Source organism: Salarias fasciatus, chromosome 4 (assembly GCF_902148845.1).
Source record: "Salarias fasciatus chromosome 4, fSalaFa1.1, whole genome shotgun sequence".
NCBI classification, from domain to species: domain Eukaryota; kingdom Metazoa; phylum Chordata; class Actinopteri; order Blenniiformes; family Blenniidae; genus Salarias; species Salarias fasciatus.
The window spans coordinates 13053344-13075227 of record NC_043748.1 but is presented as its reverse complement, the minus strand read 5'-3'; the positions used below and the strand labels follow the sequence as shown (position 1 = coordinate 13075227).

The window sequence follows — 21884 nt, the reverse complement described above, 5'->3', positions numbered from 1 at the left end:
AATTCTAAGACATTTTCTTGGAACGATCATCATTTGGTTGAAACTGAGCCGATCCAGTCCTTTTGCATCAACATGTCAACACTTTGCTCCAAGACACCAACGCTCCATGAACCGGGAGCGTCAGGAGCGTTTTAACAGCCATTCCTCAGCCTGCAGCGTCCAGACTACCCTGAGAAACCATGCTGAGCGGCGGCCATAAAGCCACACCAAGACCAGTAACCCAAGCTCCTCCAGCTTTCATCGCGGAGGAATTCAGACCAGAGTCCAGATGACAGGATTAGCAATGCCCAGTGAAGTGTTCTGACCTCTGAACTCTGAGGGTCTTCCTGCAGGAGCTACAAAGGCCAGCGCCGGCAGGGAGGTGACACGTTTATCGTCCGGCAGAAACTCAAAACTGCTTCTCAAAACTACTCTTCAAACTACTCCTGGTTCAAAACCAGGTCGGAGCAAAAGTCTCCAACCTGGTTTTGAACTTGAGATTTCATCACTGCACAAATATTTTCTGAAATGTTGCAAAACCACTTCGTCGTATGGGTCCACGGGAGAGGAAGCTTCTGATAAAAACCACGGCTTGTCGGAGCCGTTTGCTGTCAAACTGAAATTGCAAAGGCATGCGCTCATGTGCAGAGGTTGAAAACACAGTACACACTGCTTCCTATGTCTGTCCACACACACCTGTGTGTGCTGACAGGCTCTTTGATGTGAAGATGTAAACTTCCTCAGCTGTATTTTGGGTTTCATAAAAGACCTCCCCGAGGATTTTTTTTTTTTTTTCCACATTCCTGCAAGTTTGATGAGCTCCAGTCTGAAAATACCAGGAATCACAGTGGGCGGTCGGATGAGCGATGACGACTTTGATCGCTTCTGTCGTCACTTAAAACACTGCTGGGGTCTGCGACTGGCGTCTCATCTGGGCTATTGGTTTTCATACTTTCTGTATTAAAGTAAATTCAGTTATTATGTAATCATACAGCGCACTTTAGGCACTTTTCACTCACTAATTCACATTTATAGACAGTTTCCTTCATACATGGTTTTATCTTATTATATTAGCGTCTATATTTGTCATTTTCAACTATATTTTACATCCAGAACTCAGTGGCTCATGTTAATTAATTCGGTTAGTATAGATAAATAGCTAGATAGATAGATATAGTAATAAAAATTCACAGTTACATAGAATAGAATTAAACATTTATTGTCATTGTTTGGTTTACAGAGAAACTTAAAGTGCCAGCTGCAGTGCAACTGTCAATTTAAAAAGATAATGACGAAATAATCAAAAACAAGAGACACATTCCTGTCTTTGCATGGTCTCTCTTTGAAGCCCATTCATCCTCATTTCTGGCTGCATTAATTTAGCATTTATTCCCATTGAATGAATAGAGTTTATAGTCAGTTAATCCTGCTTCGACTGATTGATTCATTCGATTTACTGCAGTTCTTTCTTGAGGCTTTATTGTAAATCCTCACTGAGTATTTCCTGCTCCTCATGAGCTCAAGACTAAGGATTCGGTTCCACGTCACAGTAGACGGCGCCCGCTTAGCTTAGAGGACATCAGACGCCTGCTGGAGGTTAAGATGTCGTCATATTCTGCAGAAGCAGTTCAAGGAGTCTCTGAGTGCTTCCAGGTGAGGATGGAGCTCTAAATGAAATCCCGGTCATACTGTTGAACAGAGCTGAAGACTCTTGTCTCTGTTTCATTCACATTAATGCGCAAAATACAGAAATGGAAGAAGTGCACGAGCGCTGGTGTTGGACGTGCACCACGCCATGAACAAGCTGCTCTGACTGGAGCCATCTGCCCCGATAATGAGTCAGCCTTTAGAATTTGGGTCCGAGCCTGATTACGCTCTCTGTCTTGTGTTTTACAGCCAGCTCCACGCGGACCTGATGCTTCTCATATGTACCTGATGTCGGATTTTTCCCATGAACGCACGACCCAGCGGACAAGAGGCACGCAACGCTGCGTAACCCTCCAGACAACCAATCAGATGTAGGCGATCGGGCCGGGGCGCGCTTCGCCGGCATGACTTCATGCTTCTGAAATTAGCAGCTGATTGCACTCAGCAAACGACCGGACGATCAAAACCTGCTACAAACACACATATTTTGCTTCCATTTAAAAATCACACAACAACCGAGGCCAGCCCAAGAGACCAGGAGTAATTTCAGTGTTGGGCTGGAATCTTAATAAACAACATGTGACTTCTAAGTGAATCCTGAAAGGAAAATAAATCCACTCAGGTACATAGGAACTTTGTTTTAGCCTGCAGGCAGCAGCTGCCACTCGTTTGGAATAATGTTGACTTGACCGGTAATAACAGAGTGTTGCAGAAAAGACTCCTATGTCCCAAAATATGTTTGCGCTTCTCTGGTTCTCTGCTTCTCATGTCAATAAAGTTTTTTTTAAATGTTTTGATTAGATGCCTAAATTAGGGTCCAATGAACTGTGAGAATAACAACAAAGAAATAAAAGTGACATCTAAGTGGAATTGTTTTGTGTTGCAGAGCCGATCAGCGATGCTGGGATCTCTGACCAGCTTTAGCGCCAAAACTATATTACAACTGTAATTTAGCAAAAACATGCGGAAGGTTGCAGAAATAGTTTGCTCTGAAGCAAGCGGCCAACGTCCGTCTGAAGAGAAACAGAGCAGTCCACCGGCTTTCAGATGTTTTTCACCAGACTCCACAAATAAAGCCGAAAGTGGAGTCATATGTTGTATGCTTGGCTGCAACGGAATTAAAAAAAAAGAAAACGATCACAAGCGAAGAAAAGAACGTTACTGTATTTTTGCAGCAGGAATCATCATTAAGAATGACATAATGAGGCCAATTGTGATGATTTCTGTTTAAAATGAGTTTACTTGATGATGTCTCCAAACTAGAAACAGCTAAGACGATTTGATCCAGAGAAGAATCACAACCAAACACAAAAATATCTGATAATTTAGTGCAACACAAAGGAAAACCAACATTTTTTTATTCATCTGCTAAATCTATTTTTAAGTTTTGGATTATGTAACAGCGCTGAAATGTGAAAACCTTTTAACCGATGATAATAGGACTGACTGTTTTCCACTCAATGTCGCTCTCGACGTGACCTCTGCTGGTTGGTCACGGCGAGCGTCCATCTCGTCCATCTGCTCCGTGCAGACACCTTGGGCCTCCAGCATCACCACGACAACTGACTGCCGGAGCACATTTACCAGGATGCCGTGCTGCCCGGGCGTAGGCGGACCTCTCAAACATGCCGTGCTCTTCCCTTCCAGTAGCTCATTACGGCCTCACTAAATCTTCACCCCCCCTTTGTGTTTCCCCCTTTCCCCCGGTTGCTCTCATTTACTTCCTCCCCACCATGAACGGTGCAAAGCCAGATTACTCACACCGCTGAGGGAGAGGAACCCCGACTGGAGACAAAACCAGCTTTCCTCCACAGCAGATGTTTTTAATTTGGTCACCTCGTCATCGGGGATTTTAGCTGATTTTGGTTATTTCCTCTGTAACGACTCGCCGCCAATCATTTAGGGAATGTTAATGTGCGATGGAAATAAGTTACACCATTCATTCATCAGGTTTGGGTACCGAGGTAAACACACATCCAGAGGACGGCAAAGACGGGGGGGAAAACGCAGCTTTCGGACCAATCAGTGTCACTGCAGTGACGGAGCGCAGTTCACTGGACGGTGAAATGTTTCACTTTAGCTCCATTTCAGTTTGGAAAGCAGACGTTATTCTCGGCTGATCTAAATACGCAGCGGCACTGGTTTCCTGAGGTGCTCGTGAACCTCATTCACGATGTCAAATAAAATCAGAACGGCCGACGATGGGAGTTCATTAGAGACGTTTGTTCATTTCACTCAATCAATTTGTTTCACACAAACAAGGAAACATGCATCTCGAGGGAGATTTTACACTCTGGTGACTCCAGAGAAGTGAACACTGTCTGACCGACGGCGGAGTAGCATGAAAGGACCTGAACAATGTTCAGATCAGTGTCGCTGACTTCGATGGTCCATTTTCTACAAAACCTATAAACTCCTCTTATTCTCTCAGATCTAATTTTGTCATATAACAAGTGCTGTACACATATCACAAAAGACTGACTGAAGAGCAATAAACTGGGTTGTGCTCGGCAAATCCAATATAAAACAAATAATATGATTAATTCTCAGAAATTGTGTTGTTATATCATTAAAATAATACTCAACATCATCACATGTTGATCTCATTTCGTGCAGCTCTGCTGTGTGTTTGTTATATAAGGAAGCTTTGTTTGTGTGCCTTTTGCCTGTATTTGTGTTTATAAGAGCACATCGAGAAGGAGGTGCTACATTCATTCAAATCAGATCTCGACCTTTAGGTCTCACACACAAAACAAGACAACGACATTTCGTCACAGGTGATGATTCGACCCATTTTAGCTGATAGATCGACCTAAATCCACACACTGAGCTGCTAAGTCTCCCGCTCTGAGAGCTGATTATATCCTGTACAGCAGGGTTCCCTTTGCTGCTAATAATTTATCCCCCATGAGGATTAAACAAACCCTCATTCTTGAGATTCCAGCGCTACTCCCCTCCCATCTCCACTAAAGACCAAATCATTAATTATAACCCCCAATTTCAACCCGATTTAACCTCATACAGTCTTCAACACGTCTCTGATTTTCCCAGATTATAGTTCTCTTTTCAGTATTTACATCCACTTTACTCAAAGTTTACAGTCTTAAGCAACATTATGAATATGAAAATGGATGAGAATTATGAGTAATCTGTTAATGTGAAACAACAAGAAAAAAAAAAAAACTAATTGAATCAATGAATCAAAATGAGTTGCCAGTCGTGAGTCATCATCCAAAAAGGGAGCATAATTTCTCATCTAAACTCCAGGCTGCAAACCGCAGCCACCAAAAACATTCTCCACATCCCAACCTGAAACCAGAGCGGAGTGCACAAAAACAGTCCGAGCACAAGGATCATGATTATGTCCATTTATCGCCGATGTTCCAGGGCATGGAGCCTGCAGATCAGTGCATCTCAAGCCAAACTCTGATTGTGCACAAAGTCTCGCTACATTCACAGCCTGCACGAAACCAGAGCAATATTCTAATCAAACAGAGGAATATACAACTTTTTGAAACAGTATATATGCTGCAGAGAACCAGGCTTGAATCAAAGTTGGCTCAAAAGTCTAATGTAAATCCTTTAAAGGGTTTCACAACTGGATGTGACACATTTTTCCACATTGTAGCTCAAACTCTGGCAGTCTGCTTCATAAAAGGAGTCGTAAAACGCGGCTGAAGGCAGTGAAATTTCTCGCGCCATGGTAACCACTTCACACACATGAGAAATCCTGTCTGATAGCCGGAGAGCCGCGCTCTCCTAAACCCACTGCCCGCAAATACACACCTTTTCTTTTTTTCAATGCACTGTTCACAGGAGAATATGATGCTTTTGATAACAGGGAACATAAATTAAAGAGAAAATAAAAAAGGCCGCCTGATTACTGAGAGGCCAAGACAGAGTCCAGAGCTACTTAAAACCCAGAGGAACAAAGCCCTGAGTGTGAGTGTGTGTGTGTGTGTGCTCATTCACATTCCCAGACAGTGGAAGTCTCAAGCACTCGGCCCGGCGCGGTCTGGGAAGTGTCGAGCTTCGTGGATACCTGCTGTGTTTAACTGTCACTCCCAGGACTTCTGGCCTCGTGTGATAAGACGCAAATTAAACAGCTGAGTGGGAAGAGTGATCTGCTACATCCTCCTTAATAAAACAAACAAACCTGGATGTTGTAAAACTCCGGTTGTGATTGAAGCGTCACGTCACATCACTCACTAAAATAAAGATATTATTGAAGAGGGTGGGTTTGGATGCTGAAGAAGAAAGTCGAAGCACAAAACAACCTTATTTTTATTTCTTTCCAGGCCATTGAAAGACTAAACAGGTCGACTGCGTTAGTCACCGTAATGCTGTTGAACCAGCTGCCAGTTTGGCATTCAGGAGCCCCACAGAGCCGGCCCGGCCCTTTGTGTGTACCAGCCTGTGTCTGTGCGAGCTGGAATTTGATTGCACCCTGGTTTCCCTCGCTTCCAGCGCCGGGGCCTCCTGGGTGTGGAGTAGGTGTTGTTTTCAGCAGGCTGGCATGAGCAACAGAGGCGATAATGAAAGGAAACGACAAAAAAGCAGGTGGTGGGTGAGTTATCAGCGTCTCCATCGTTCGGCTCGATCGCTCCTCTCGGGCGGAGGACGAGCCAAAAGGAAAGAGTGAAGTCAGACAGGGTGTGGTGGGAGGAGGGCGGAGAGAAGAAAGGAAGCGGCAGATACCAGAGAGGAGAAGCTCGGCGTGGCGCGTCCGAGTAGCGATGCAAAGAAGAGAGACTGAGACACCAAAATAGGAGCTAAATGTCACGCGTCACCCACTGACATGCTTTCACAAGAAAACCCCGCCGACGTTTCCGTACGGCTGATTCAGTTGCCGGACAGCGGCGACAGTTGGCAGCTGAGATCACGGACAGAAATAGACGGTCGCGATGGGCCATGGAATCTCTCCGCCCTCTCGGAAATGACAGCAGTGTGTGAGAGACCACCTGGGATAGAGTGCGTGTGTGTGTGTGGGGAAAGATCAGACAAACACAAACAACAGCTCTGAGGAAGCTTCACCATTTACACCTCGAGCTTCCTGCTGCTGGCATTGTGAACATATCAGTCAAATTCCTATAGAGCAGTGAGAAATCACAGAGCTGACATAAGATCATCGCCTTCCAAACCAACTTCAACCATAGATTTGATGGTTTTTATGTTGGAAGTAAGTTCTTACTGCAACTAAGATTCTAACCAGGAACCCCACAGTCAATATGAAGACTTTACTCAATGAAATGCTTCCCAAACATGGAGGACAATTCAAGACTTGGACCTCGGGCTTACATCTTCACCGGCTGTGACCCTGAGTGAATAAAGAACAATCACATCTAAGAACGTTAAACTGAACCGTGTGGAAGCTTTCATCCAGTCAGCTACATCAACTTGTCTGATCTGTTCTCTGCTGAGAGCCCTCAGACAGACTCTTGGAGTCGTTCCCTTCTCATGTCCCACAAAGCGCATTTTTCAGATGCTTCTGATGCAGGGGTGAAATGAGAAAAGCCTGCGAGGGGGAAAAGAGGGACAGAACGAGAAACAGAGCGAGAGGCGCGTGGAGGACAAGGTCCCACATGTGCTGGATCGGTGCGGTGAGCATCCTGCAGCTAATTAGAAGACTTTGAAATGCAATCTGTGCATCCCACTGAAATTACTGTCGTTCATGTCTCTGGGTCTGAAGACACGAAGCAGCCATCCTGAAACAGAGCAGCCATGAGGCAACATGCTGGAAATCAATGTTGAAACGGGACTGGAACATCTGTCCTCAGTGGGAGTGAGGCTGTTAAAAACCAACAAACTGCGGACTGAATACTCCACTTGTAGATCATGTAGGCTGTAGAGGAGGAGGAGGAGAGCATTACAAGAGTCCCGGAGCAAAAAACACACAGAATATGACACTGGCTCATTGAACACACTGATTATTCCAGGAAAAGCAGCAACAGTGTCAAAATAGCAGAAACCCACACACACAGGCTCTCATTTCCCACAGTGGTGAGGGAGGGTGGGGTTTTATTCCCTGCCTCTGATACGCTCCGTCACAACTCACATCATCATCATCGGCCTGGAACAAAACAAGACCATCACTGCTCTTAAAATTATCCAACCACTGAAGCGCAGTTTCCTCTGGGAGAGTTTTCTCTTTTCTGTTACTCTGATCGCTCCTGTGCAAATTACAGGTTCTAATCTGTTTTTATGTCCAATGCCATGAAGTGACATTATATATTAGAAAAAAAGTTCAGATTTTTGTAAAAACTTTGTAAAATGTAAAGTAAATCTCACGTACCTAACAAACTCATCAATTTTCTCGATAGATTTCATCACATTTTGGGCCATAAAAAGATGAAGATAATCCCAGCTGATTATGGTCAAAGGGCCAAAAGTCCATCACAGGGTAAACACACAAAAACACTGCTCTCCTCGCTCACAGATACCACACAAAGATCCCGGAACTTGTTTTTTAGCTTTCTTCAATTGTTTCTTAATCTATCTCACTGTAAATACAAAATCCAATTTTAATGAAACCTTCTGGTGTAAAATACAGTGGAATGTATGTTTTTCACAAAGCCGCGTCGACAAGATGATCTGAGGCTAACGCTAGCTCACAGCAACAATGTAGAGATTTTTCATGGCAGCGTCACTGATTTCTCAGCTCGAGTCTCAGTGTTTTGTTGTTTTTGCTACTCTACAGAAATCTAATTTATAAAATGCATGTTTTCTTTAAAATTCTTACAATTTGCTTGATGGTTTCGCGGACCGGATTGGAGCCTCTTGCGGGCTGCTTTTGGCCCACGGGACTGATGTTTGACACTTCTGACCCACAAAAAGCTGCTTCATACAGTGGTGCAGGTCCAAAATACTTCACTCATGTTAGAAAACAGTCAGGGAAGGGGAGAGAACCTTCAATTTATTTCTTTATGGTGAATAGAGCTGGTAGCTGGACAAACTCGGAGAACACTGCATCGAAAATTCCCAAACTCAGAATCCAACTGGGTTTTTTGCTTACTCATCGCCAGACCACCTGTTGAAATACCACAGGGAGCGTAACAAGTCTTCTTTATTCAATATTTGCCTATAGTATATTCATTCAGCTCCACAAACCCTTGAATAAAGTGGTGGAAAGTAGAAGGTCCTTCCCTCTGTCAGCCCAATTCAAACAACCGCTGTGACGCCTCACCGACTATTCCCTGATTTCTTGCTCCCGTCATACTTTATCAACTCCATGCAACTCTCCTGAAAACAATTACCTGCACATGGTCCCGTGGAAATACAATCCACATTATCACTGCTGCTGCTCAGAGGTCACTAATAGGTTTAACACACTTCTGTGGAGCGCTGCGATTGCACCAGACAGCAGATGCACTGAGCCGCCGCTGAAACTACAGGTTGCACACACACACACACACACACACACACACACACACACAGTTTTGTTTATGCTAAAAGAGCGTGAGCGCTTTATAATGGTGTGCCTGCAGAGAGGGTAAAATTAGCCCAGTGCTGTTGGGTGTTGCCTTCGCGCCAATGAAAGGGAAGAGAAAGCAGTTGCGGGAGATATGGCGGAAAGTATTTGGCAACATAATCGATCGCAGATGGCAGCCGTCGGGCGGCTTGTTTGGCCCACAGTGGTTCTTTGTGATGGCTAGGCCCGCCATAATCCAGCGGGACAAGGCCGTTTTCGTGTGCGGCGGTGGTACTTGCACCTCTCGTATCACGCCGCTAAGCTCTGCAGCCCCAAAGGAATTCCTGACACACAAGGGGGAGCAGGGCGGGTCCGAGCACAGGGAGGGGAAACTGTATCAATGAGACACTGAGAGCGGGTTGGACTGGACGGAGAATATGGAACAGCACACTGAATCTGAAAAGGCTCAAGGGATAAAGGGTGCTGGGAGTGTTAACCGTATCTGACCAACACGAGTCAAGCCAGGTCACTGCAGCAGCAACGATGAAGGTGAACGAAACACTTAATGGAACAAGGTTAAAACCGGATTAAAACACTGGAAGTCTTCTGATTTCAGACACAAAAATAAAGAAAAAAATCCCTCGACAAGTTCAAAAGAAAGTCTGTCTTGAATATTTCAGTGAAACATTTATTTTTAGATGTCTTCTAAACAAAACAAGACAAAGCTGAACATGTGGCACTTGGGGCATGTGCTCCGCAGGTGTTTCACACTCAGTGGGAAACTTTGAGTTTTCAGCCAGAGAAAGGTCTGACGAGTGTCCGTCATGAGTTTTAGTTTTCTCCTTGTGGAGCAGGTACTGAGAGAGAGAGAGAGAGAGAGAGAGAGAGAGAGAGAGAGAGAGAGAGAGAGAGAGAGAGAGAGAGAGAGAGAGAGAGAGAGAGAGAGAGAGAGAGAGAGAGAGAGAGAGAGAGAGTACACATTTCAGCCACATTGTAAAAAAGAAACAAAATCATGAGAAAATGACAGTAAACATTCAGATGCCTGATATTTCCCACAGCTCATGGAAATAAATGACTGCGGGCTCCAAGCCTGATTCAACATAATTAATGTTAGAAGTGTAAAAACACCCAAAAACTGTCTCAAATTTGATAAAGTCTGTCTCTCTCTCTTTAATATGGGCCACGTTTCTATTCATATGTTAACTTTATTGGTGAATAAAGAGCAGGTGGACTCATCAGCTCATTAAACTGAGCGATTTACTGAAGCAAACGGCCGTCTCACGACTGCTCGCAGGTCTGCGGATGTCGCTGAGGGGTTCAGTGACGGCATCGACCAGGTAACCCAATCCGCTGAGCCTCTGGCATCAACGCTATGCGTCTCTCATGACAACACTCTCCAAGAACGAGGGCCTTACAAGACGGTGACTCCACTAAATCAACCCCAATGCAACTCGGCTCAGACACACACCTACGACGGAAGGTCAGGGCGGAGGCTGACAGCAGCTGAGAGCGTCAACTCTGGACTGCACACGTGTTAAAACTCAACAGGAAACACATAACGCACAACCTCAAAGGCAGAAAAACAAGGTTGTGATGAAAAGGTTGCAGCTACAAATCCAAAACAGCGTCCCGTCAGGACAGAATTTAAAGTCAATCTTGATTTGCATGTAAATACGTCATGATTCGCAGTGGATAGAGCAAAAAGATCGTCATCTCGATCATCAGTGGTGCTTTTTGTATGTTTGTCCATACAAATGTCTGTCTATTTGCCATGGTTAATGTTTACAGCGTATTGTTTTCTGCATGCATGTGTGTGTACACCATCCAATACTGGCCCTACATGCTAACTACATATTTTCCAGTTTCTGCCGTTTCTCTGTAAACAAACAGAATTTTCAAAAATTTGCTTTGTAAATGTGAAACATTTCTGAAACAAAAACATAAAAACGATGCATTCTCACTTTACATGTTGTCGTGTTAACGGAGGACCAGTCAAACAAACCTTCCCTGAAGCCGTGTCCACTTCACTGACTGCAGAGTTACTGCTCATCCTCAGTTCTCCATCAAAGTGACTCTTCTCAAAATCAAACTATTTTGTCTCATAAAGAAGTGATCACAGCAGTACATCGATTAGGCTGTTTGCCAGAACGTTCATTTAAGAGGAGATCTGTACACAGAGAAGTTAGCCATTGTGTTTGAGAGTGCAGAAGGATAAGCAGGTGTGCAAACTTCCTCTGACACTCCCCCATGCACGCTTTTCATGACAAAAAACACAACAAAGACGTGCTATTTAGAAGTGCAATTATAATACTACTACATAAACCACATTCTTTATTTATGTAATTTAGGTAATTAGTTTTAATTCAGACAGTTTATTTTGTGGTTTCTGCCAAACATCTGAAATCCATGTAGCTGTAATTTCTGAAAATGTGCAGAACAACAAGTTGAAAAAGCCAAAATTAAAACTGTGCTGGAGTGTGCGACAGATGATCCAGAACAGTCCTCCTGATCGCAGCCCTGGTTTTCAGGATGTGTCGAGGAAAACGTGTGCATATGTGAGGAGGACCGTAAATATGTATCAGAAGTGATGTATGGCCCCTAAACACAGGGATGATTTTATCCCGTATGAACTCCACAGCTGCCTGTCATTAAACATGCATCATGTGTATGTGTGTGTGTGTGGGTGTGTGTGTGTGCTACAGTCATACAGTTTAAACAGGCTGCACCATTTGTCTGAAATATATATCTTCAATGTGAACCGACGGTACTTTAGAAGACAAGGAAAAAGTCCCTGACACACACACACTCACACACACACACACACACACACACACACACACCTGTGCTGTCACTCAGGCGCTGGGTGTGCCCTCCACCAGCCCTCTTCTCCGGCCCTCTCTGCCCCAACAAGTGGCCTCATTTCCCAGAGAGGAGCCGAGCGGCTCCAGGCCTCCCTGGCTGCACCCACACACACAGCGCCCGGGTCCCAGCCCCCTCCACGCTGCACAAAGCCCCCATTGTGAGCCACAATGCCGGCCACCCCCTCTGCCTCTCCCCTGTACCCTCTGCTCTGCTTCCCCCATAAACTCTGTCCTTTCTGCCCCCCCCCCCCCCCCCCCCCATCCCCCCCCCCCACCCGCTTCACCCTCATTCTGTTTTTCAGTCTTTCCTTTCCGACACCTCACATCTGAATCTCAAATATATCCATGTGCTGCCCAGTATTAAATCCTTCTCTCTCTGCAGCTCTGCGGTCCAAGACTTTTTTCCATTTTTCAGCTTGTGTTACCTCATCCATTCCCTCGCCTGCACTGCAGGACAAATATTTCATATCAAGGAGTAGCTGTAACTCATGATGTAAGGCCCAAGTTAAACACAGAGCAGACCTCCTCTCATATCTGCCGTTGTATCAAGTGGGACCTGGTTTCAGAGTTCACATCAGTTCAGACGGCCTTAAAGGATTCATCTGTAGCCTCCTTGTTTCTACACAAATCTCTGGCAAAACATTTTTGTAAGAATTTCCAAAAAAGTATGGAAAAATGATAATACGAGCAAGATATAAGGAATGGTAAGACCGACAGCAATGCAGCGTTTTGCTAAATAAACAAAGACTACTCTGCATTAAGCAGCCTGATAGCAGATGACCTTGGCACAATTTAACATCTGCTGACCGCATTAAGAAGAATTTAGCCTCAGAAATCAAAATTACTTCAAAAACCAAGTCACGGACACCTTGAACTGCAAACTGAGAGCCCTATAGCACAGAACAGGGACAATATACACATTAACTGTGTAAGCTAAAGCCAAATAAGCAAACAATACCATGCATAACTAACTAACTGTGAAGACAATACAGTCATCTGAATCTTTATGTACAGAGGTGAAAGGATATCTACCAAAATTACCAACTGTTCCACGATGCTTTCTCTTCTATCATGACTGTTTTATTGTATGAATGATCTTCTTAAGGGGGCTGTATCAGTAAAACACCCCATAATAACCTTTAAATATTTACTTTAAATTGTTTGTCTGTTTCTGTGTTGAGCATACATTTTCAAAAAGTCTGTTTTTTTCAAAATTAGAACCAAAAATAACTACAATCTCAACATAAACTGGATTGGAGCCTCTTTCACTGTTTGTGATCACATCTGTTTTCAACACGTTTGAAAAGGAGGCTCCTGCAGCTTTGACTTCTACTCTTAGTGAATCACTGGACATGCAAGATTTTACTAAATCAGGCCCATACGGTTCCTAGTTCAATAACGGCGGGGTAAAATTCAGCAAATTCCTGTCGTTTCTGAAGCATGATGTTTTCATCAGGCGACTCATTGAGGGTTTTTGTAATTTCTTAGAAAACTAAAACTATATTGATGGCAAATCTATTCATAAAAGCAAACAATAAAAGTCAACTGTGCCACCCTTGAGCCTTTCTATTGACTCGTCACACATTTTCCAAAAAGCCGCAAGACTCAAAATTACATCTCCGGGGGAATCGCTGTCAGTAAATTCTGCTATTGACGCTCCTCTGAGAAGAATAAATACAGCAGCAACAGACAGTGGTTTAACTTTCTCTTTGTTCAGTCTGCGCTGTGTCTACAGTCTCATCTGTGCTGCTCAGAATGTAAGGAGCTGCACGACTCTGCCATCAAATCCACCCCATCACACGTGTTTCAGACTTAAAGTGGCGGCCTTGACCATGGCATGGAAATCCCACATCTGAGGACACTAAATAAATCGCAGTGGAAGGGCTTTTTCCGGTCGTTTTTGCATTACCGTGCGGTCTGTGGAGAGAGGGAGCACGTGCGTGGATGTTCGCTGTTTGACTGTTTGGTAGAACCGACAGTGCTGCTGTTCCTCTCAAAGCTTCTGAGAAATTCACTGGTTATTAGGCTCTGTTTTAAACCTTTGGTTGAGTTTAAAGAATTTAAAAAGCCCATGTGTATTTAAAATAGTGGAGGTAGAGTTTAAAGAGTCTGAAGAAGTCAAGGCAAGTGCAATGGGTTTGGCTCTGTTTGAAATACTGAAGGCACTGCTTGAGGAATCCATGTGTTTTTAGAGCCCCACTTGAGTTAAAAGTTGCATTTTCAGCGGCTCCAAGCAGCGTTGTCACGTCAACGGACACACAAAACACTACGGAGGGCCGTGTAAATGGGGTCTGAGTCTTGTTTGAAGAATCTGAGCGTCAGGTGTGTTTCAAATGTCCCCATCAGACCTGAAATGTCTAGTATGAGGACTAAAAATTCATGTTTAAATAAAGAGTCCGGGTGTGGTTTAAACACACAGGTCATAGGTTGAGAGCTGTGCTACACACAAGAAGGAGGGTTCTTCAAACCCAGGCCAAGGTTTTCTGAGTGGAGTTTGCATGTTTTGAAAGCATGTGTGAGTTTTCTCCATGTGTTTGCTCCTAAAATCCAAAAACATCCAATTCATTATCTTGAAACTGTAACACAACCCTGGATTGGATCAAGCGCCAAGAAGATGGATGGAAGGATGTTGAGATTCCACTTGCTTCTGTTTTAAGAAATCTTTTTTTCATCATGTACTCAACTGAGTTTCCTAAATTCTGCATCCAGAGCTGCAGCTTCATCAGCTTTGAATATCTGTGTGAATTCACACCTGTGTCTGAGGCACATTCAGAGTAATGGGCAACTGGAACAGTCCATCAAATATCAACCATTCCTCCTCAGCATTCAAGAAATGCCTCAATTTATGGAAGTTTATTCATATCTGCCGATGCAACGCAATACCACTTTTGTCAGTTTGACAACTTTGAGAGGTAGCGGTAACGAAGAGAAAGCGACGCCAGGCCGTAGCAGCCAGGCCCGGCTGCCTCCAGACGTGAAGGAGTGATGAGAAAATGGGCATTCCTCACACTTGTCGTCCTGTGTTTCCTGATCAAAGCGCAAACAGAGCTGCCGCAGAGCGTCCAGCAGAGCTGTGGTTTGTAGTTTCCATGTAAAGTGAAAGGCAACCGAAATGCTTTCGGGGATGTGGGGAATTTTCCTCTTTAGTGTTTTTCAAGCCAGAACATTCTGGTTGAAATAAATGCAGGAAGAAAAAAGGAAAGAAAAAAAAAAGACTCCACAAACTAGTAAAAAGAAAAGTGGAAATTAGAGATGCAAGCTGTTCTACTCACTGAAAGAAGAAAGAAACCAATTACAAAACAGTAGGAGACTCCAAATAGTTTGCAGAGGCAAAGAAAGGAACAACCTGAAGCTGTACAGTGGCTGCATGAAACAGGCTAAGGTCGAGTCAGCCACTGAAGCTTCTCTCCGCCGTTTCTTCTACTGGATGGATATTTTGGTTGCATACACAGATGCACACAGAGGTATCCATGGTGAGGTACCCCTGCTCACAGGGCCGACGGGACGCTCAGGCGACTGTGACGACTTGGCCATGACTCAGCTCGTAGAATTTAGCACAGCGTGGTATGAGTAGCGGGGATTGCCGTGACCTCGATTCACTGTCCCCGCTTTGTTGGGCCGGCTGAGGAAGGGGGGTCCGAGAGATACAGCGAGGGGGAAGCGTCCAACATCCAGACAAACAACTCGCACAATAATGATGTTTGTGTGTCTTTGTTTTGTGTCTGAAGTGCAGATGAAAGAGGTGAAAGATTCGTTATACAATCCGGCGAGTTTTGCGTGACGTCATTCGTCAGCAACGTCATTCATGTCGGGTGGCAACAGTTCCGACCACTGCTGTGCAGCGTCACGCCAGGGAGCAAAGAGATGCAAACAAAAAGTTGTGAAAAAGACTTGAGAGAAGCTAATATTCTGTGACCGAGTTCATTCCCGAGCTCCAGATCAGAAAACATCATGACACCATGTAAAGACCCAAAACTGCAGCCACCAGATGAAACCAACAGTGACAAACTGTTTAAAGAGTCACATCAAAAGCAGGAAGTGATGCTGCTGTTCCACAGTGAAGGTGCACAGCGGGCCGGAGAAAGCTGTTCAAACAGCGAAACACTCCGATAAAGGTCCTGCTTATCACAACAGTCATTCCACTGAACATAAAAGGATTTAAAAACAATCAGCATCTAAAGGCTGGCATCGTTCTGCCATTCATCCATCCATGCATCCATCCATCTAGTCCTGTTGGATTAACACCGTCAATAACAGAAAAACAAGGTGTTTCCTGATCAGATTCCTGAACCACCTTCACTGGCTGCTCTCCCTCTGGAAGACAGGAGTGTTACAGACCGCCACACTCCCAATTTTATGACAAAGATCCATGCTAACATAATCCAAAACTCCCTGATGGAGAAGGTCCAGGATCTGAGGTCATTCAGATCCACTTCTGGGGTCAGAATGAGGAATGGTGTTCGATGGAAGGCTGCACAGTCGACCTGTCAGAAGAGAGAGCTCCTCTCTTTTTCTAATCACGATTATATCGACCAGAAAGAGACAAGTCATACAACTCCTCTCTAATTCAGGCTTGATACTACGTCTTCATCAGTGCACATTAATTTCATCTGACTTCATCTCCTCCCGAAATGCGGCAGGTTTTAGTGTTCGACAGCTGCGGCACTGAGGCATCGACAAACTATGCAGCGAATGTTCAGGATGAAAACAAATCCAGAGGATTGGAGTCCAGTTAATGACAACCTGAAGAGTGATGATGATGGAACCTGTTCTCCCTCCCTCAGCCTGCCTCATTCCCTATTTTACCTTCTTTATGAGCTATTAGAGGCTCAGAGATCTGCATTACTCTTATCTGTAATGCAGAAAAGAGGCTGTTTTCCCAAAATGTGTCTCTTTCTCTGTGCTGATGCAGCATGAGTTAAACAACAACAAACTGATGAAAGGACCTTTGTCTCAGTTATGGGAAGGATGTAGATTAACAGCTCACAGACAGAAGTATTGAAAAAAAAAGAAGAAACAATTCTGTAACTGAAAACTCTGTAACTGAAAGTGTTAAACATTGGCCTCATGCTGCTGCGCAATTAACAATTAACTACACGATGTTGGAAAACTGCCCTGATGGTTAATCTGCTACTTCAACCGCCCCTTCAGACATAATCAGCGAAGTCACATCCGGTCTGACCTTGCGACCTTTCACACACTTTGCACACTGTCCTCACACACTAATCTGCTGCGCTATGCGGCCGGACCCCACGCTGGCTGCAAGCGAGCTAAACTTAATAACCAGGCCAGACCAAAAAAACACAAATATACGCTCATTTAACAAGAACAACACCAACCAGCCTCAAGTTCAGGTCGTCGTGTGCGTGAGGACATTCGGTGTGTGTCGTACCTTGAAGCATGCAGCGGTACGCCGACTCGGAGATGGCGTAAATGTGCGGCGGCATCTCGTGCCTCTTCTTCCCTCTGTACATCTCGATGATGTTCTCTGAGTAGATGGGCAGGTTCTTGTAGGGGTTGATGACCACACAGAAGAGGCCCGAGTACGTCTGGAACCAAAGGCACAGAGAGAAACATTTTTTAGCCATTATTTATGTTCAATGCTTTTTGTCATAAAGCACCGTTTCCACCGTTTGCATGTCGATCATCAAATCTCTTTGAGATTAGAAGCAACGCGCACATTTCCAGCTCAATAAATCACCCGGCCTGCGCTGCATCAGTGCGGCGGCACACGTCATTACTCACTTTTTGGAGCGAACATTACCGTAGTGGGCACACAACGCCGTGACAGACACAGAGCAGACTGCTGGGACTGTCAGACAGATTGCAGAGGATGGTGACTATAGGAAACACTGAACAGACACCAGCTCTGCTGGAGCAACAAAAGACCTCAAGAGTCCTTATGAGAGCCTTCAGTTCTAAAACAGCACAAGTGCAACATTAAATAAAGAGTTTATGAAGAATATAAAGACTCACGCAGTAGTAAATAGCACATGCTGTAAACTTTTAGCCCCGCTCTCTGACTCGCAGTGTTGCGTTTGGCTATGCAATTAGAGCCGGGATCCCTCCTCTGGGAGTGTGTGTGGTATGAAGGCGTCTCAGCTATGCTGGGAGGCCGAGTCCGGCAGGCAGAGGAAGGCAGACAGTGGCGGCGAGAGGCCCTGACGGGGCGAAGGCTCGCTCTCGTTCTGCAGATGCTATATAGGGGCTCTGCTTTTCCCCCCTATAGACGACACGGACAGCGAGCTGCGAAAGCGCGACCCTCACAACCGGCATGTTCGTGGGGCAAAACAGCACACCTCGGTGTACCTCTGTGGCATTCCACGCATACCGACACAACGCAAAGCGGATCTGCAGCAACATGAGCGTGTTTACAACAATACCTGCACACAATACACATCAATACCGCCGTACAGCACATACAATCACACACACTATCACGTGACAAAATACTGTCAGTTCTTCCCCCTCAAAGGTTATCAGATACATCAAGCGAAACATTTTTCTTTGCAATAAATTAAAATAAAATACAGTCAAGGCGATTAATACTCAGTTAATTGAGGAAAGTAAAATAAGTTATTGCTATTGAAATACTGCTATGTACCACATTACACAATTCAACCACATTAGTAATATAAACTAAAAAAAAACAATAATGTAATAATTTGAACCATTCTAAATACATCACAGTCAATAACGTAAATAAAGGCAATAATATAGTAACAGTAGAAGAAGAATAAAATTTGTTTTGGCTTCTTTTATGTTTGTTGACAGTCTCAATAATGAAGATTATTATCGGATTACATTCAAGATTACTGGAAGAGGCCGACACGGTGGAGCAGTGGTTAGCCCCATCATTTCACAGCAAATATGTCATGAGTTCATATTTCCTTCAGTGTGGAGTTTGCATGTTCTCCCCATGCACGTTTCCTCCAGGTTCTCCAGTTCATGCATGTGAGGTGAACTGCTGACCCCAAGCTGTCCATAGCTGTGAATGTGACTGTGTGTGTGTCCTGTGATGGACTGGCAACCTGTCCAGGGGAAGACCGGCGGCCTCCGGCAGGGACGTGAGGTGCTCGGCTCCCCGCTGGCCACAAGGTCAAAGTTACAGGCATGTTTGCTTGTTGGGTCATCTTACACAAGTTCAGACCAGAGTTACCGCCTGGCGGATGACCAGCAAATGTGCAGTCGACCTTAACGTCTGCTGACTCTCATATATTAGACAGAATGTACCAGAGTCAGAACATGGCGGTAATAAAAGGTGCGGAATGATGGTTTTCATGAGGACAAAGAACAAGGTGTGAATATAAGATCCTCTGTGACTTTGAACAAAAAAAGAAGATTTGGGAATTTATAGGTCAGACAGGACAACAGGATCTGCATATGGCCACTATGATCTGAAAATCCCACATAGGCACAGCAAGAACATGCAAATCTCTCATATAAAGCCTGAACTCAAACTCAGGTACTGTTGATGTGAGGCCAGAGTGCAAACCACTTTGACTCTACAATTAAAATACAGCACTAATAAATAATCAAATAGGCTTCGTGCTCCACTGATCTCACGTATCAAAGCATCAAACTTCTGCTCCGTGATTAAAAACTACATGAAGACCGACAGAGTGACTCAGCAAGCGCAGGGTGACGGAGGAGCCCGGAGAGCCGGCCGGGGGCCGAGCGGAGCCGTTATGTAACCAGCAACTGACGCTGCACTGCTGATACAGACAAAAGCAGGGAGAGGAGGGAAGGTGCTGAAGGAAGGACAGAGAGAGAGAGAGAGAGAGAGAGAGAGAGAGAGAGAGAGAGAGAGAGAGAGAGAGAGAGAGAGAGAGAGAGAGACAGAGACAGAGAGAGAGAGAGAGAGAGAGAGAGAGAGAGAGAGAGAGAGAGAGAGAGTGATGATCCAGCTGACGGAGGTCCCTGCAGGCTGAGGTGGAACAAACACTGAACTGTGTTCGCAGCCGCTCTCTAAATGGTCTCTACCTGGAGGAAGAGCCGGCCTGCTGAAGCCGGAGCGCTCCGCTAATGAAATATTAATTCCCACATATCTTTGAGCTGCAGCTGCTATAAATGGAGTCAGTCTCGTAGTTTTGGGGTCCGATCCTGCAGCATGCAGCTGAGAAAGAGAGATCGGGAAGCTCAACACCCCCACAAGGCTTCAAGGGCAGTTTGGATTCTGCTGTGTCACGGTGCAGTGTGGTGTAGTGGTTGAGCACTCGGAGCTCTCCTCAGTTTGATTTCCTTTATGAAGTTTGCATGTTATTCCTGGAAGTGGGTGGATTTTTCCCTGTTTCGATTGAAGAAACACTAATAAATAGATACTGGATTGTCTCCACCACCTGTGACCACAGAGTCTCGAGTCTGCATAACGTTTGGGATATCAAACACATGTGGAAGCTGATCTATTAACAAAGGTGTCACACATAAGGCCCGGGGGTTCAAAACAGGCCTTCAAGAGGCTCCAATCCGGCCCGACAAACCATCATGACGATGGTAAAAACTTCAAAGAATAAAATTTCTTAAGAGTAACAGAAACAACACAACGCTGAGCCCTCAGCATTTTTGCAAAAAAATATCTGATTGTTTTAATCAGCCTCATAATGAAATGTCCAAATAACTCAACTTTCTCCAGATTCTAAACTCTCCAAGTCAGATCGGAACAAAGACTGATTCCCATGCTTGCCGCGGCGCTGCTTCCCCTCCACCGGCTACAGGGAAACCTCCTGCAGGATCCGCGCAGCATAAAGAACTTTTACTGCCGGTCTGTTGCCAGCTCGGAGCCGAGCGTACAACCGGCCAGCCGCCGCCTGCCAAGCGGCCGTGCCCGGCCCCGTCCAGGAAAGAGAAGGCGATATTTCCACAGTGAAATCAGATCCAGGGGAGGGGAAGCCGTGGCCTAGTAACAGCTGAGCAACACACCGGCAACAGCAGACACAACAGGCGAACCCATCTGCCGCCTCTGATCAGCCCGGCAGCGCCTGTGCTGACAGACCAGACCCCCGTCCAGAGCCAGGAGAGGGGAAGAGGGCATTCTGGGTGCAGAGGCCGCCTCCGATCCATTGATTTGTGTGGCGTACGTCAGACTTTGACCGTTCCCCTGACAGTGCGACAAAACTAACAAAATACCTTCAGATGGTGTTTAAAAAACAGGCAGCTTCAGCCAACGCAGTTTGAAGTGAAGACACTACATGATCGATGTCGTTTATGAGAGAAATTCAAACAGTTTCAGCACAGCTCAACACACTTCACTGTTAGAATTAATGGAATGTAATGAAACTCAATGTAACTCTTCTCTCTTTCTGCATCTGGAAACAAAATGAGTCGAGACCAGTGGTTAACCAGTGTTAAAAGTATGTGAAGTTACTTCACTAATTACTGTAAATAACTATCTAGTACTTTTCTTACAATACTTTTAATAGTCTTGCTTGAGTCGTCCTTCAGCCTTCAGCTGTGTTTCTGTAGTGACACCGAGTCTTCCGTCTGCTGACAGATTCATTCATTAGGTTTACTTTAAGTTGCATCATTCAGCAGGAGGAATATGCTTGATAATACTTCCTAAAATAAACTTATCTTGAACTGAGAAGATATGAAACCGACAACATGGACGGACAAAGAGACAAACTTTTTCTTCCTTTTACTTCCTAGTCAGTGATTTTGGCATTTACATTATATTCAGATGTAAAAACTGAGGTAAAAGGGTTTTTTCTTTCAAATTTAAGGAAGAACTGTTATTTATCTATCTGTGCCTTTCTCCTTTTTCTTTCATAATTCTGGCTTTTTGCACAGTTTCTTTTGATGTCATCATGAATTTTCATGACTTCTTATGTGGGCTGCTGGACACCTTGAATAATGATTGCTTGAGTTCTGCAGTTTTGTATGTCGGTTTGAACTCTTCAAAAACGATGCATTAATGCTTCTCACAGTGAGAACGAGGCTCGGCTGCCTGCACAATTTGCACTCTGCTGTCACATTTTTGTACTTTTGCTGAG

The 21884-nt window shown here is 44.8% G+C and overlaps 1 protein-coding gene across 6 annotated transcripts in view; it reads right to left on the bottom strand.

Moving 5' to 3' along the window:
- LOC115387136 (myosin-10-like) overlaps nt 1–21884 on the bottom strand; it is a 52203-nt gene that overhangs the window by 25142 nt on the left and 5177 nt on the right. For all 6 annotated transcript variants that reach the window (XM_030089721.1, XM_030089719.1, XM_030089724.1 and 3 more), the window contains one exon: nt 17288–17444. In XM_030089721.1, coding sequence (XP_029945581.1) covers nt 17288–17444 — 157 coding nt within the window. The remainder of the gene's footprint in view (nt 1–17287; nt 17445–21884) is intronic.